At 37.7% G+C, this 14,668-nt stretch overlaps 1 protein-coding gene across 1 annotated transcript in view; it reads left to right on the forward strand.

The window, feature by feature from the left end:
• Nucleotides 1–502: 502 nt before the first annotated feature.
• Nucleotides 503–14,668, forward strand: part of LOC135209477 (mannosyl-oligosaccharide 1,2-alpha-mannosidase IA-like) — a gene marked incomplete at its 5' end in the record, with an annotated part of 27,714 nt that continues 13,548 nt past the window's right edge. Inside the window, 2 exons of the mRNA XM_064242135.1 lie at nucleotides 503–925; nucleotides 8,037–8,255. Coding sequence (XP_064098205.1) covers nucleotides 503–925; nucleotides 8,037–8,255 — 642 coding nt within the window. The remainder of the gene's footprint in view (nucleotides 926–8,036; nucleotides 8,256–14,668) is intronic.

Below are 14,668 nucleotides of genomic sequence, written 5' to 3' on the forward strand. Positions count from 1 at the left end.
TGAGGCTTAAATGTTTTACAATGGCTAAATCGTCCCAGGAGATAAGACGGTCTAATCTAGGATGTGGGAGTCGACTAATGCAATGTTTCTTTTTTTAACAAATTACTTAAGGTTCCTTTGGCGACTACATAGAGCAATTTAACGTCTTGTGTGTCCCAGGCTCCCATCCAAGCTTCTGCAGACGTAATCATGAGAGTAACGACATAAGAAGAAGAAGAAAAAAAGTGGACCTCCAGCTCGGCTCATCGTCATATGTTGACGATAAACGAAAACGCGATCCGATACGCCTCTTCTCTCCCCGTATCCCCCAAACGCCACCTCCCTCCCGTTATCAACGTACTTACAGCTTATAGTTAGTGTAGAGCAGCAGCAGCAGCAGCAGCAGCACTAGCACCAACAGAACAGCGTATTTCGTCAGCGAATGACTGAATGGCCTCTGTCCCAGTGCGCGATCGGACTTCGTCGAGCGCGCTGGTGGTGCACTTACCATGGCCTCGGCTAATGTACTCCCGTTGTACATTACCAGGCAGCGAATAAGCTCCCTCTGGCTAAAGCGAGTGTTGAGATCGCGCGTCAAGATCTGCTTGTTCCTGCTCTTCGTCCCTTGCTTGCTCTTCTCCGTGGGCATGATCGCGTCCCTCTGCTCCAAGGGACGTCTGCTTTCATCAGGGGCGGGAGTGACACAGTGCCGTTCCCGGACGCTGCCGCGGAAAAAAAAGAACCTCTCGGAACTGACCTGAAAGTTCGCCAAGCAAGCAGCGCGGAGAAGGAAAAGAAAGGCTTGTTGGAAAAAGTGCTCGATGACATTAGTGACCGCATTTACCCGAGGCCGGAGGCGTCTTCCCAAGATGTCAGTCGTGTGGTCACCCAGGGAGGGGAGGACTCCGATCCCGTGGCGAGGGAGAGGAGGGATAAAATAAAAGAGGTAAAGGAAGCAAGGATGAAAGGAAGGTAGTTCCTGTGCAGTTTTCCCTCTGGGGAAAGAAGCAATGCACTGAAACTTGGAAGAAAAATGCACTGCACGAGTTACCCGCTCTACAATCGAGGACGCGAAAGAGGGTGTAAACTGTAAACACAAGGGTTTAATATTACTCGTTTTGCAGATAAGGACGTCAGTGTGTGTGTGTGTGTTCGGTGTTGGGTGGGAGGGGAGGAGGAGGAGTAGGAGGGGAGAGAGGGGGCTTGAAGGGTTGGAGACGGGCTTGTGAAGCTGGTACTATATTTCACATCAATCAACACTCTTAAGAAAGAATTCTAAAATAGTCAGTCTCTCGTCTCTCTCTCTCTCTCTCTCTCGCTAGTGATTATGAAGAACACTGTTATAAGCCTTGCAATATCGCAATACTTTCAACAAATCCAACAGAGCAGATATATCGTCTGTTCTTACGAAATTCTTTTTGAACCATTTTACTTCACCAGTGGGAGAACGTGACGTTTAGCAAGAATATATCTATATATATATATATATATATATAAACTCGCCAACAGTAAAAATTGATAATGTATATCACCATTACCCTTCTCTGAGCGAGCGCAGATCATAACAATTCCCATCTATGTCGTATCTGTTCGAGGTTATTTTCGGGGCGCCTTCTCCTGCCTGACGGCTCTCATTTGGTCCACCTGGCACAGGAAGACGTCGTACATGTGCAGTCGTAACAATGCGGAAACGCCAGGAATTGTTTAATGCGATAAATGACGAGATTTGGTGAAGAGATTCAACATAGCGGGTCATCATATCTGCTTGTGGAAGACCGTTGGATCTCTCTCTCTCTCTCTCTCTCTCTCTCTCTCTTTCTCTCTGTGTTTGTCCGTCTCTGCCTCCATCAAAAGTTGCAAACAGCAACAGTGTGGAAGGGTTTAAAAGAAAGCTAGGCAAAGATCATTAGGACGATGTGAATGAATAGTTAAACTTACTCCCAGAGATAAGTGCGTCTATTTCTCTCTCCACTAAATCCAATGAAAACGTATTCCCCTCAATTCAATGTCGCACACAACGAGGCCCGAGCGATCAGAATCGTAAGGCTTCAATCTAAAGGAGCTCTGTACTCAATAAAAATGAAAACAATTGAAAACGAGTGAAAAAAACAACAGAGGTAGGTCTAGCTAGCTTAACCGATTCACCAGCGCGAAGCCGGAGTTACACAAGACGATTTCGCCTGAGCGCATCTTCAGTGAGAGACACTGCTCTTACTCACTGTCGCGTCTTAGCTCTTCTGCGACTCAATGCCCTTCCCGTCGGACTCCTGGGGTATGTTGCAAGTTTCAGTGAGGGGTCTGGGGGGGGGGGGGGTGCCATGTGTCCACGGTGTCTGGTTCTCGTCGGGCGTAACTGTGAGTGAGCATGTTCACGTTAGTGATAACATACGGAGTAGAGGCTGGTATATATCTCACGGTCTCATAATCTCATTTTATGTTATTTGACCGTTCCTCTTTCATATTTCAAGAGGATGATGCTTTTTGAGTAAAATACTAATTCGAAATACACACACACACATATAATATATATATTACATAATTCTAGGATTACCAACTATATTGAGAGAGAGAGAGAGAGAGAGAGAGAGAGAGAGAGAGAGAGAGAGAGAGAGAGGGTAAACATCACTTCAAAAGGATATATATATATATATCGATATATATACATATATATATATATATATAGGGTATATATATATATATATATATATATATATATATATATATATATGATGAATAACTTGATCACGAAGTATATAAAACGTGATGCTATGTATAAATAAAGGTTTTTTTTTGCCACGAAGGAAAAAATGAAAAAACGAGTTGGCCGAGTACTTTCGGTCCTATTCGGACCCTTTACTGAGGCATACTGGTTTACAAAGAACACCATAGTCAAAAGAAGGCTTAATATACAAAAAAAACTGACACTACGCCAAATTAGCCATAAAGGGCGGGATTTTCAACTTCTAACAGCGAGAGAGAGAGTCATAGGCTAGCCACCACCCTTGAAGGATTACCCGCGGTAGAACAAGTGATTCTTCCAGAAAAGGAAAAACAGTACATTTTTGAAAACAACAACGGGAGCATATACAATTTAATTTAATTCATGAATTTTTACACAACTTCCCAACAAAAAATTATTATTAATGAAAAGACGAAGAACATATAAATATATATATATATATATCGAGCAAGAGAGAGGGAGAGAAATATCGAACCAGAGAGAGAGAGAGAGAGAGAGAGAGAGAGAGCGAGAGAAAGAAGAGAAGAGAGAGACAGAGAGAGAGAGAAAGAGAGAGAGAGAGAGAGAGAGAGAGAGAGAGAGAGAGAGAGAAAGACAGAGAGAGAGAGAGAGAGAGAGAGAGAGAGAGAGAGAGAGAGAATTAATAACTATATCATGTGGGACTAATTTATTAGTTGTTCATTTATTTTATTTTTGAGTTCCTTCATAAACACTTACAAATATATGGGTCCAAATGGTACATTCCCAGACTAAGATTTAGGTTGTTTTTATTAGTGATTTGTATAATTGCCGATTCCAGTAAATTTCTTGAAACATAATCATTAGATCTAGCAATTACCGAGGCATCACCCCAATTAAACAATGAGATTTTTCACTCAGATGGATAAACAGTGCATTTGAAGTCTGGGCTGTTCTAACTGAATACATATGCTGCTTAACCCGAACACATAAATTCTACTAGACTGACCAACGTAAAACGATGGGCAATCCTTACAAGGAATTTTGTAAATGATGTTGTTATTTGTTACGGGACTATTCTTAATTAGCATATCTTTAATGGTATTGTTATAAGATATCTTAGTAGTCTTACCTAGTGGTATCGATGTAAATGATTTACTGTCTAAATTGAATAATTTAGTGCCATCCATAAATTCATTGTTGAAATTGAAAATAACAATGTCATCCCTTTCCTAGATGTATTAATACATAGAGAATCTTTCCAATGCAAATTCAGTATTTATAGAAAACCCCACATAATTTAACATATGTACATTTTTATTCTGGCCACCATCTTAATATTAAATTTCAATTTTTTCTTCTATGTTCCTACGCGCTTTGCGTATCACGTCCACAATACCTGAACAAGAAATAGAATACATAAAAACGATAGTAAACGATCTCTGCTGCTACCCACCTCATTTGATTGATTTATGTTATCAAAAAGCTCATAAAAAGTTTTATAATGTTGCTATTAATGAAAAAGAAATCCCTAAAAATGTACTTAGCTTACCTTATTTTCGTGGATTTGAAACCATAAAATCAATATTTAAATTTCATAATTTAATGTAGTGTTCTCTTATAACAATACCATTAAAGATATGCTAATTAAGAATAGTCCCGTAACAAATAACAACATCATTTACAAAATTCCTTGTAAGGATTGCCCATCGTTTTACGTTGGTCAGTCTAGTAAGAATTTATGTGTTCGGGTTAAGCAGCATATGTATTCAGTTAGAACAGCCCAGACTTCAAATGCACTGTTTATCCATCTGAGTGAAAAATCTCATTGTATTAATTGGGGTGATGCCTCGGTAATTGCTAGATCTAATGATTATGTTTCAAGAAATTTACTGGAATCGGCAATTATACAAATCACTAATAAAAACAACCTAAATCTTAGTCTGGGAAGTACCATTTGGACCCATATATTTGTAAGATGTTTATGAAGGACCTCAAAATAAATGAACAACTAATAAATTAGTCCCACATGTAATAGTTATTAATTCTCTCTCTCTCTCTCTCGTCTCTCTCTCTCTCTCTCTCTCTCTCTCTCTGTCTATCTCTCTCTCTCTCTCTCTCTCGTCTCTCTCTCTGTCTCTCTCGTCTCTCTCTCTCTCTCTCTCTCTCTCTCTCTCTCTCTCTCTCTGTCTGTCTCTCTGTCTCTCTCTCTCTCTCTCTCTCTCTCTCTCTGGTTCGATATTTTCTCTCTCCCTCTTTCTCTTGCTCGATATATATATATATATATATATTTCTTTCGTCTTTTCATTAATAATAATTTTTTGTTGGGAAAGTTTGTGTAAAAATTCATGATATTAAATTGTATATGCTCCCGTGTTGTTTTCAAAATGTACTGTTTTTCTGGAAGAATCACTTGTTTACCGCGGGTATCCTTCAAGGTGTGGCTAGCCTATGACTCCTCCTCCTCTCTGTAGAGTGAAAATCGCCCTTATGGCTAATTTGGTAGTGTCAGTTTGTATATTAAGCCTTCTTTTGACTATGGTGTTCTTTGTAAAACCAAGTATGCCCATCAGTAAAGGGTCCGAATAGGACCGAAAGTACTCGCCAACTCGTTTTTTCATTTTTTTCCTTCGTGGCAAAAAAAAACCTTTAATATATATATATATGTATGTATATGTATATATATATGTATATATATGTATACATATATATATGTATATATGTATATCTATATATGTATATATATATATATATATTTAGATATATTATATATATATATATTATATATATATAATATATATATATATATATATATACACAATTCCCAGATACCCACAAGAGAACCAACCACAGGATAGTGGAAGTACAAGGGGGCATCCACACACACACACAAGTGCGGTCAAGTGCAATGTTTATCGACGGTTATAAGCAGCTATTTTTACCGACCCTCGGCGAGCTCGCGCGCGCACCGAGCCAGGCGATTTGGGGCGGCAGAGTTACCCCCACCCCCTTTTTCTTTTATTTACTCTATTACATTCAGTCTTGTGAATACGACAGAAGGGAAATAATTGCGTTGCTTAAAGGAAGTTTTCTTTTCACAAACTTAACTGCATATCAGACGCCTGCTGGTTGACCTACATTCCTCTCCCGTCTGGCTCGCAGCTTTACACATAGACAGACAGACGTATCTAGACGTAGACAGACAGACGTAGCTAGACATAGACAGACAGACGCGCGCATAACCTCAGCGGAATATCGGGTGCGAACTTCATACATAACCGTAAAAGAAGTGTCTCAGTTTAAACGGACGCTAGGCTGAGAAAATGACGCGTTATAATTATACCTCTTAGTTTTTAATAATCAGCGCAGTGTGCATTCACCTAAGATATTACTCCCTTACTTCTTTTTTATTCAGAGTATACGTATTCTTCAGAGTACACGTAATAGTTTTTATTTAAGTTATATTTTGCAGTACATAAAATTCCATTTGCGTCTGGTACACATTTTAGTATTAAGGACCCCCGGCCCCCCTGCCCCTCCCTCATTACAATTCCTTCTGTTTTGTTACAATTACTTCATTGCAGAATAAATAATTCCTTTTTTTTGTTACATTTACTTCATATCCTGTTCAGCAAGTTACATTATGGAACGGAAAAAAAAACATAATTCTACATTCACATTTTCTCCACGCTTTTACGGTATAGAACAAGCATATTCCAATTTTGTAACTATAAAACTTTTTAAATAATATATAAATAACCATATCTCCATTCATATTTTCATCACACTCTCGCAATACGGAACACCCCTAATCACTGCGCTATTTAGCTTTCGAAATTCCTTCAATATAATGGTAAGACTATTCTGACGTTGTCTTGCGCTACCTGAGAAACTGCGGATAATCACGTGTTAATTTTCACACGAAAGCGAACAGGTGTTGTGATAAACAAGTGTTATTGACGAATCTCTACATGGTTTTAGGTTGTAGTCAACTTGCGTAGATAAAAGTTGGTGATTAGAGCCGCACACACACAACACACACACACAGCACACATACACACACACAAACAAACACACCCACCACCAAACCATATATATTAGATTATATATATATATATATTATACAATTAATTATATATATATATAATATATGCTAATATAAATATAAGATATTCTACATATATATCCATATATAATTCTTTTTTTCAATACGCTGTTCGTGTATTAAAAAAAAGGAATGGGAGATTATACAATTGTTTCGAAGGTGATTTCAGGTTACATAAAATAGTTTCACATACATACACAAACTAAATATTTATCTATCTATTTACCTATATATATATATATATATATATATATATATATATATATATATATATATATATATATATAATAAAAGGAGCCCATATCACCAAAATATAGAGAGAAAAGTACTATATTTCAGAGACAGCAGTCTCTGAAATATAGTACTTTTCTCTCTATATATTGGTGTTTTTATGGGCTCCTTTTATTAGATGGAATTCTGTTGTAACAGAACATTTTCCATCATACAGTATATATATATATATATATATATATATATATATATATAGATATAGATAGATAGATAGACAGATAGATATATAGTTTGTGTGTCTGTGTTCTGTAACCTTACATCACCTTCAAAACAATTTTATAATCTCCCATTCCTTTTTTCAGTACGCGAACAGTTACCAACAAACCAAAACATTGCTAGAAACAAAATTTCACACGACATGCTACTTAACAAAATGATTTTAGCGAACGGGATGAAAAAAATAAAAATATAAAACGAGCAATATAGCGCAGCGTTCTGATAACAGGCTTATGTGCACTGGTGAATATCTGACGACGAGCCACGACTCTAACTGTATTACCCTAATGCCTCCAAAAGGAAAGTGATAACTTTTATCACTTATATTCGTTTACGCTCCAATAAACAACAATAAATTGTTTATTTGAATATAAGAATCAGTGGGGAAACGGGTGCTTTTATAAATCTCTTCGAGGAAGCTTATTTTGATTTTTTATACCATTTTTCCAAGAACAAAAAGTAAACATGTGATTATAGCGTGTAAGGGTTGAGAGACTATATCGCTCATACAAAGGCATTGCAATTATATAGTGAAAAAAAATTATTCACATTATTTTAAAAATCATCCATAAATCCTTCTCATTAGAAATAACGATTAAATTTGCGTAAATAATTCAATTATTTAACAATAAATCACAAAGTATTCTCATGAGTGACAATATATACCAAAATTCAACTCCCTACAAGTGAGTTGATCAGAATACACCAAAAAACCCCGTAACCTAAAAACCACGGCGCCTTCCTCAGATGACCCTCCACGCGTGGAAGGGCTACAAGACCTACGCCTGGGGCAGGAACGAGCTGCGCCCCGTGAGCAGACAGTGGCAGACGGCGGGGCTCTTCGGGGCCAGGGACATGGGCGCCACGCTCGTCGACTCCCTGGATACCCTCTTCATCATGGGTCTCATGGACGAGTTCAACGAGGCCAAGAAGTGGGTGGAGAAGGAGCTGGACTTCAACTTGCTGGTGAGTTTGCACCGACGAGTTGCGCATTAATTTAAGAGTTGCACTGACGAGTTGCTCATTAATTTAAGGGTTGCACCGACGAGTTACTAATTAATTTACGAGTGGCACGGACGAGTTGCTAATTTACGAGTGGCACGGACGAGTTGCTAATTTACGAGTTGCAAATTAATTTACAAGTTGCACGGACGAGTTGCTCATTAATTTACGAGTTGCAAATTAACTTATGAGTTGCACCGACGAGTTACTAATTAATTTATGAGTTGCACGAACGAGTTGCTCATTAATTTACGAGTTGCACCGACGAGTTGCAAATCAATTTACAAGTTGCACCGACGAGTTGCACCAACGAGTGGAGTTGCTAATTAATTAAGAGTTGCACGGGACGAGTTGATAATTAACTTACGAGTTGCATCGATGAGTTGCTAATTAATTTACGAGTTGCACCAACGAGTGGAGTTGCTAATTAATTAAGAGTTACACGGGACGAGTTGCTAATTAATTTACGAGTTGCATCGATGAGTTGCTAATTAATTTACGAGTTGCACCGACGAGTTGCTAATTCATTTACGAATGAGTTGCAAGCTGATGAGTTATATGGATGAGATGCAAGCTGCTGGGGTTATACGAATGATTTGCAAGTTGATGATTGATATAGATGAGTTGCAAATGAAGTATGTAGTTGTATACACTGGAAAGTTATGCGAATGAGTTGTAAGCTGGTGAGTTATGTGAATGAGTTGTAAGCTGGTGTGTTATGTGAATGAGTTGTAAGCTGGTGAGTTATGTGAATGAGTTGTAAGCTGGTGTGTTATGTGAATGAGTTGTAAGCTGGTGAGTTATGTGAATGAGTTGTAGCTGTGGAGTATGTGAATGAAGTTTAAAGCTGGTGTGTTATGTGAATGAGTTGTAAGCTGGTGAGTTATGTGAATGAGTTGTAAGCGGGTGGTTATGTGAATATTTTTTAAGCTGGTGAGTTATGTGAATGAGTTATAAGCTGGTGAGTTATGTGAATGAGTTGTAAGCTGGTGAGTTATGTGAATGAGTTATAAGCTGGTGAGTTATGTATGAAGTGAAGTCTGTTTTGATGAGTTGTAACAGTGAGTATGTGAATGATAAGAGGGTGAGTTATGTGAATGAGTAAGCGTGGTAATGGATGAGTTGTAAGCTGTGAAGTAATGATGTAAGCAGTGTAATGTGATGAAGTTGTAAGCTGGTGAGTTATGTGAATGAGTTGTAAGCTGGTGTGTTATGTGAATGAGTTGTAAGCTGGTGTGTTATGTGAATGAGTTGTAAGCTGGTGAGTTATGTGAATGAGTTGTAGCTGGTGTGGTTTTGTTGAATGAGATAAGCTGGTGTTAGTGATTGAGTTGTAAGGTGGAGTTATTGTTGAATGCTTATAAAAGGCTGGTGAGTTTATTTAATGAGTTGTAAGCTGGTGAGTTAAGTGAATGAGTTGTAAGCTGGTGAGTTTTGTAGAGGAACTGAATTAGTTGCAAGTTTATGAGCTACATCAATTTGATGCAAGCTGGTGAGGTATATAGTTCAGTTACTATTAATCTATAGCTGAATGAGCTGTAGGCTGGTGAGTTATATGGTTTAGTTGCTAATCAGTGATTTATGAAAAATTCACAAAATGATGAGCTACATGAAAGAGCGCAAGCTGTTGAGGTACTCAAAGGAGTTACTAATGATCTTTGAGTTTGTAAATAAATTGCACGTTGGTTAATTATTTAAGTGAATTATTTAAGTGACTTACGGCAAGCTGGTCAATGATTTATGTGACTGATACAGAGGAGTTACTAATAAATTGGGAACAAGTTACAAACTGGGGCTAAGCGAGCCATAAGAATTTCAAACTGATGACATGTCTCAGTTGAGAGCTGGTGAGTCACACTTGTACAAATCATTTTTCAGCTATGAAGACAGGTGTTTTCAAGATAACAATTAGCTTTTCTTATTTTAGAAAACTATTACACAAGTGTCTGAAAAATATGTTATCTGCTTTTTACCTCGATTACCTCTTTTGATGCTGCTACGAATTTCTTCTTTTCTTATTTTAGAAAACTCATTACACAAGTGTCTGACAAAAAAAAAATTATTAACTTTTTAGCTCGATTACAGTTTTTCAAGCTGCTACGAAATTTTGCCTGCAAGTCTGGAAGAATCTATAATAATGATGATTCTATAATGATAAGTTTTTTCCTCATTATCCGTCTATATTCATCTGTACTGTGATTCAATGATAAGAGCATTTGGCTTTTTGATTACGTGGCAAACACGCGACAATAAATCTGAAGTTCTTAATAATGTGTCTAATAATTCACGAAAGCTGATCTTAAAATCTTTACGAATGCTGTAAATGCACTTTAGAACTGTCTATTATAACTTTATCTGCAGCAGGATACTGTAGAGGAAAACGGTCGAGTAGGATTTTGTCTACAATTGAAAACTGTCGAGTAAGAATTTGTCGAGTAGAATTTTGTCTACAAATGAAAACTGTTGAGTAGGATTTTGTCTACAATTGAAAACTGTAGAGTAGGATTTTGTCTATAACTGAAAACTATCGAGCAGGATTTTGTCTACAACTGAAAACTGTCGAGTAGGATTTTGTCTACAACTGAAAACTGTCGAATATAAATTTTGTTTACAACTGAAAACTGTCAAGTAGGATTTTGTCTACAATTGGAAACTGTTAAGTAGGATTTTTGTCTACAATTGAAATCTATCAAGTAGGGCTTTGCATGCACTTGAAAACTGTCGGGTAGGGCTTTGCATGCGCTTGAAAACTGTCGAGTAGGACCATCTGCATTTGAAATTTGCAGAGCATGACCTTATCTACCCCTGTAACCTTTTGGGATAGAACTCTAACTGCACTTTAAAAAGGTAGAACAGGACTTTTTACCTGTCACTGAAATAAGACTAACTGTGTTCGAATTAGGACTTGATGTTTGCCACAGCACTACATCTTACTGTGAACGGAAATATAATTTCCACGTCATTTAAAGTAACTACCTCCTAGCTGTACGTACTTACATATTAAGTCTCTGAATTCTAGAAGCTGCTCAGTGACCTTCAACTCTGATGTTGAGGAATCCGTATAGTTACTAATAAATATTTACTTCTATTCACTGCTGACTCAGAATTCTACGGGTGCTGACTTAATGATCCACTTAAATGGATATCAAATTCATCCTGACCTCGACCCTTCCACCTTGACCTTCAAAAGCCAAAGGTGGTCATTGATCCTTGATGCAGTCTCTTCAAACTGATTCGTCAGCCTCGGTTCATTGAATCGAATCAAACTGAATTGAATTAGATTACACTGATTCCTTTATTCCAGCTATAAGCCATGTACACTAGATAAAATATTTCGTATACATATCTTTACAAAGGAGCTTTACAGAGAACGTTGCTTAAATAATCATACCTTTATCAAATATAATTTCAAATTTTTTCCATTCTTTTTCATAACCTCAATAAATGACATAATATAATATAATTATGAACTAGATATCTAATCCTACAAACAGAATGAATTAAAGTGATAAGAGGCGTTCTGTATCAAGCCGGAGCTGGTCGAAATTACAGTGACGAAAATTCTAAACACACAAAAATAATTTTAAGATAAATAGTAATCTTCACGATTACAGTAATCATAGCTAAGAGGTCTTTTCAAATCTTTAACCCAAATGAAACAGCTGTGTTACAAGTGGTATTTCTTAAGTGTATTTGTGTAAATGATAGTGGAAAAGATATAAAAATAAATACGCTATATTTTATTAGATCTATTCTTTTCTGTACTGTTTAACAAGCACATTATTCAATTTACTAAATTTTCATACTAATCGATAAATCATAAATATCCTATCTTAAAATTCCTATCTTTAAACTCAGCACGAAACACCTTTTTCAGACAATTTTAGGTTTTCCTACCCTCCCAAGAAGAAGAAGAAGGTTAATTTGTAGGCTTACTCCCCGAGAAAGGGATAATCAAAAGTCTACCTTTATATTCAGTTGGTTCCTTTAACCTGTTCAAAGAATTCTGATTCCATGCATTTTAAATGTTGAACGAAGTTTCTCCTTCATTCTATTGGGGACCGTTTTAGAATGAAGATAAAGTCCTACTCGGCCGTTTTCGAATGAAGCTAAAAGATAGTCCTACTCGAGAGTTTTCGAATGAAGAAAGATAAAAAGACTAGCCTACCTCGACCGGAGTTTTCGAAAAATGAGGAAAAGGAAGAGCAAAAGATAGTCCTAAACGCAACAGTTTTCGAATGAAGAAAGATGAAAGATAGTCCTACTCGACAGCTTTCGAATGAAGAAAGATAAAAGATAGTCCTACTCGAGAGTTTTCAAATGAGGAAAGATAAAAGAGAGTCCTACTCGACAGTTTTAGAATGAAGATAAAGACCTACTCGACAGTTTTAAAGTCCTACCCGACAGTGTTTCAAATATAGACAAAATCCTACTCGACGGTTTGCAGGTGAGAATAGGATGAAGCCACACTATACACCTGTATCTTTCCACCATCTCTCTCTCTTTCTCTCTCTTGCTATCATGTTCACTATTGATATCTATATATGAACGCTTGTAGCATGATAAGGAACACATTTTCCTGTCACACCATATGTGACCAGCGCTTCCTTGCTTTGTACCTCGAGTGCACCTGCCATTCCCCCTTTGGAATGGTTTTTCACCCTTCATCCAAGTTCCTTTTAGTCTTAATTGTGTATTTGCACATAACTCTCGTCTTAAATAATATCTGTCTCATGAAAATCATCTTTTCTCTCGTATAGGTTCTCGCTATCGCTATCGCATTTTTGTCCTGTCCGCCCTCAGATCTTAAAAACTGCTGAGGCTAAAGGGCTGCAAATTGGTAAGTTGATCTTTCTCATCCTCCAATCATCAAACATACCAATTGCAGCCCTCTACCCTCCGTAGCATTTATTTTATTTACGGTTGAAGGTAGCCATGCTCATGCGTATGGCAACGGTGCCAGACAGGCCACCAATGGGCTCACACAGGAAAGTCGATTGCGCCGAAGTTTTCTTTTACTCGTTTTATTTTGAGGCCAATTTTCGACACATTTAACTTGAGTCTGCAGTCTATGTCGCCTGTTGAACAATGACACGATTTCGTAAGTTATGAGAACACTTTACTATCGTGGTAAAAAAAATTCCACGCGCCTACTGGACTGCAATAACCTTGCAGTCCTTTGACGAAAGTGGCTTTGCAATGCGTTTAAACTGTCTGCATACTCGACTACAATTTATACATTCTGTAAGCTATCAGTAACCAATAACAAAGAATTGTTCAGTTCTCTAATGAGACACGGCATGAACAGACATGCCTGACTGCTTGACCGACCGCTGCTTAAATGATTGTAGAGTAATGGAACTTTTGATGACTTCAGACGAAGTGGGACCTTCATTAATGGTAAAACTTCACGGCAAGGAACGAGACTTGTCACGCACTGCAAGCTCGACGGCCACATTTAAAATGAATATATACGTATTCCCCCCACCTTTTTGGTCTGCAAAATTAATATATACGTATATCCCCACCTCCTAGGTCTGTGGTCGACGAAGGGAAATATAAAATATAAAGAGCAAATGAAAGCAGCAGAATATCATGTCGAGACGCAATTACCTTTCCTTACGCGGAGGAGGATAGAGGGGAAAACAAATCATACGTCAACCCTTTCGTTAAGAAAAAAAAAAAGGGCTTACTAATCTATGGGGATAACGAGTATAGCTGTCCCCCTTATTTCATGGTGGACAAAGATTGCTATTCAGATAATCTCTGGCATTCCCAGAAGAATGGGGAATAACAACTAATGCACTGGAAGGTTATAGCTCATTAGGGCCATGACTGACTGAAAAAGAAGAGAGAGAGAGAGAGAGGAGAGGAGAGAGAGAGAGAGAGAGAGAGAGAGAGAATGCGTGTATGATACTGATCTGTATGGGATTAAGTACAGCACTATAGCAGTGAGACCTTATTTCTCTAAACAGTTAACTTTGTTGCACTTGATAAGAGAGAGAGAGAGAAGAGAGAGAGAGAGAGAGATGATGATGTCTCTTGAGTAGTTTAACAAATTGCTGAGCTGAGTGAGAGAACAAAAATGTTAGCGCAGTTCAAAGCATAAACAAAAACATCTCTAGCAATTAAACTAGTCTTGATTAAACTTTCTTTCAAAACTCTCCCTCCTCTCCTCTCTTCTCTCTCTCTCTCTCCTCTCTCTCTCTCTCTCCATGGCCTTTCTGCTAAACGATGAAGTTAAGTATTCGGTACACTTGCGTGACAAGACATATCATTAATATTAATGAAAAAGGAACAAGTCTCTCTCTCTCTCTCTCTCTCTCTCTCTCTCTCTCTCTCTCATTTTTTTTAAGCAATTAACAACGTGAACCTTT

This window comes from Macrobrachium nipponense, chromosome 11 (assembly GCF_015104395.2).
Source record: "Macrobrachium nipponense isolate FS-2020 chromosome 11, ASM1510439v2, whole genome shotgun sequence".
Classification (NCBI taxonomy): Eukaryota; Metazoa; Arthropoda; class Malacostraca; order Decapoda; family Palaemonidae; genus Macrobrachium; species Macrobrachium nipponense.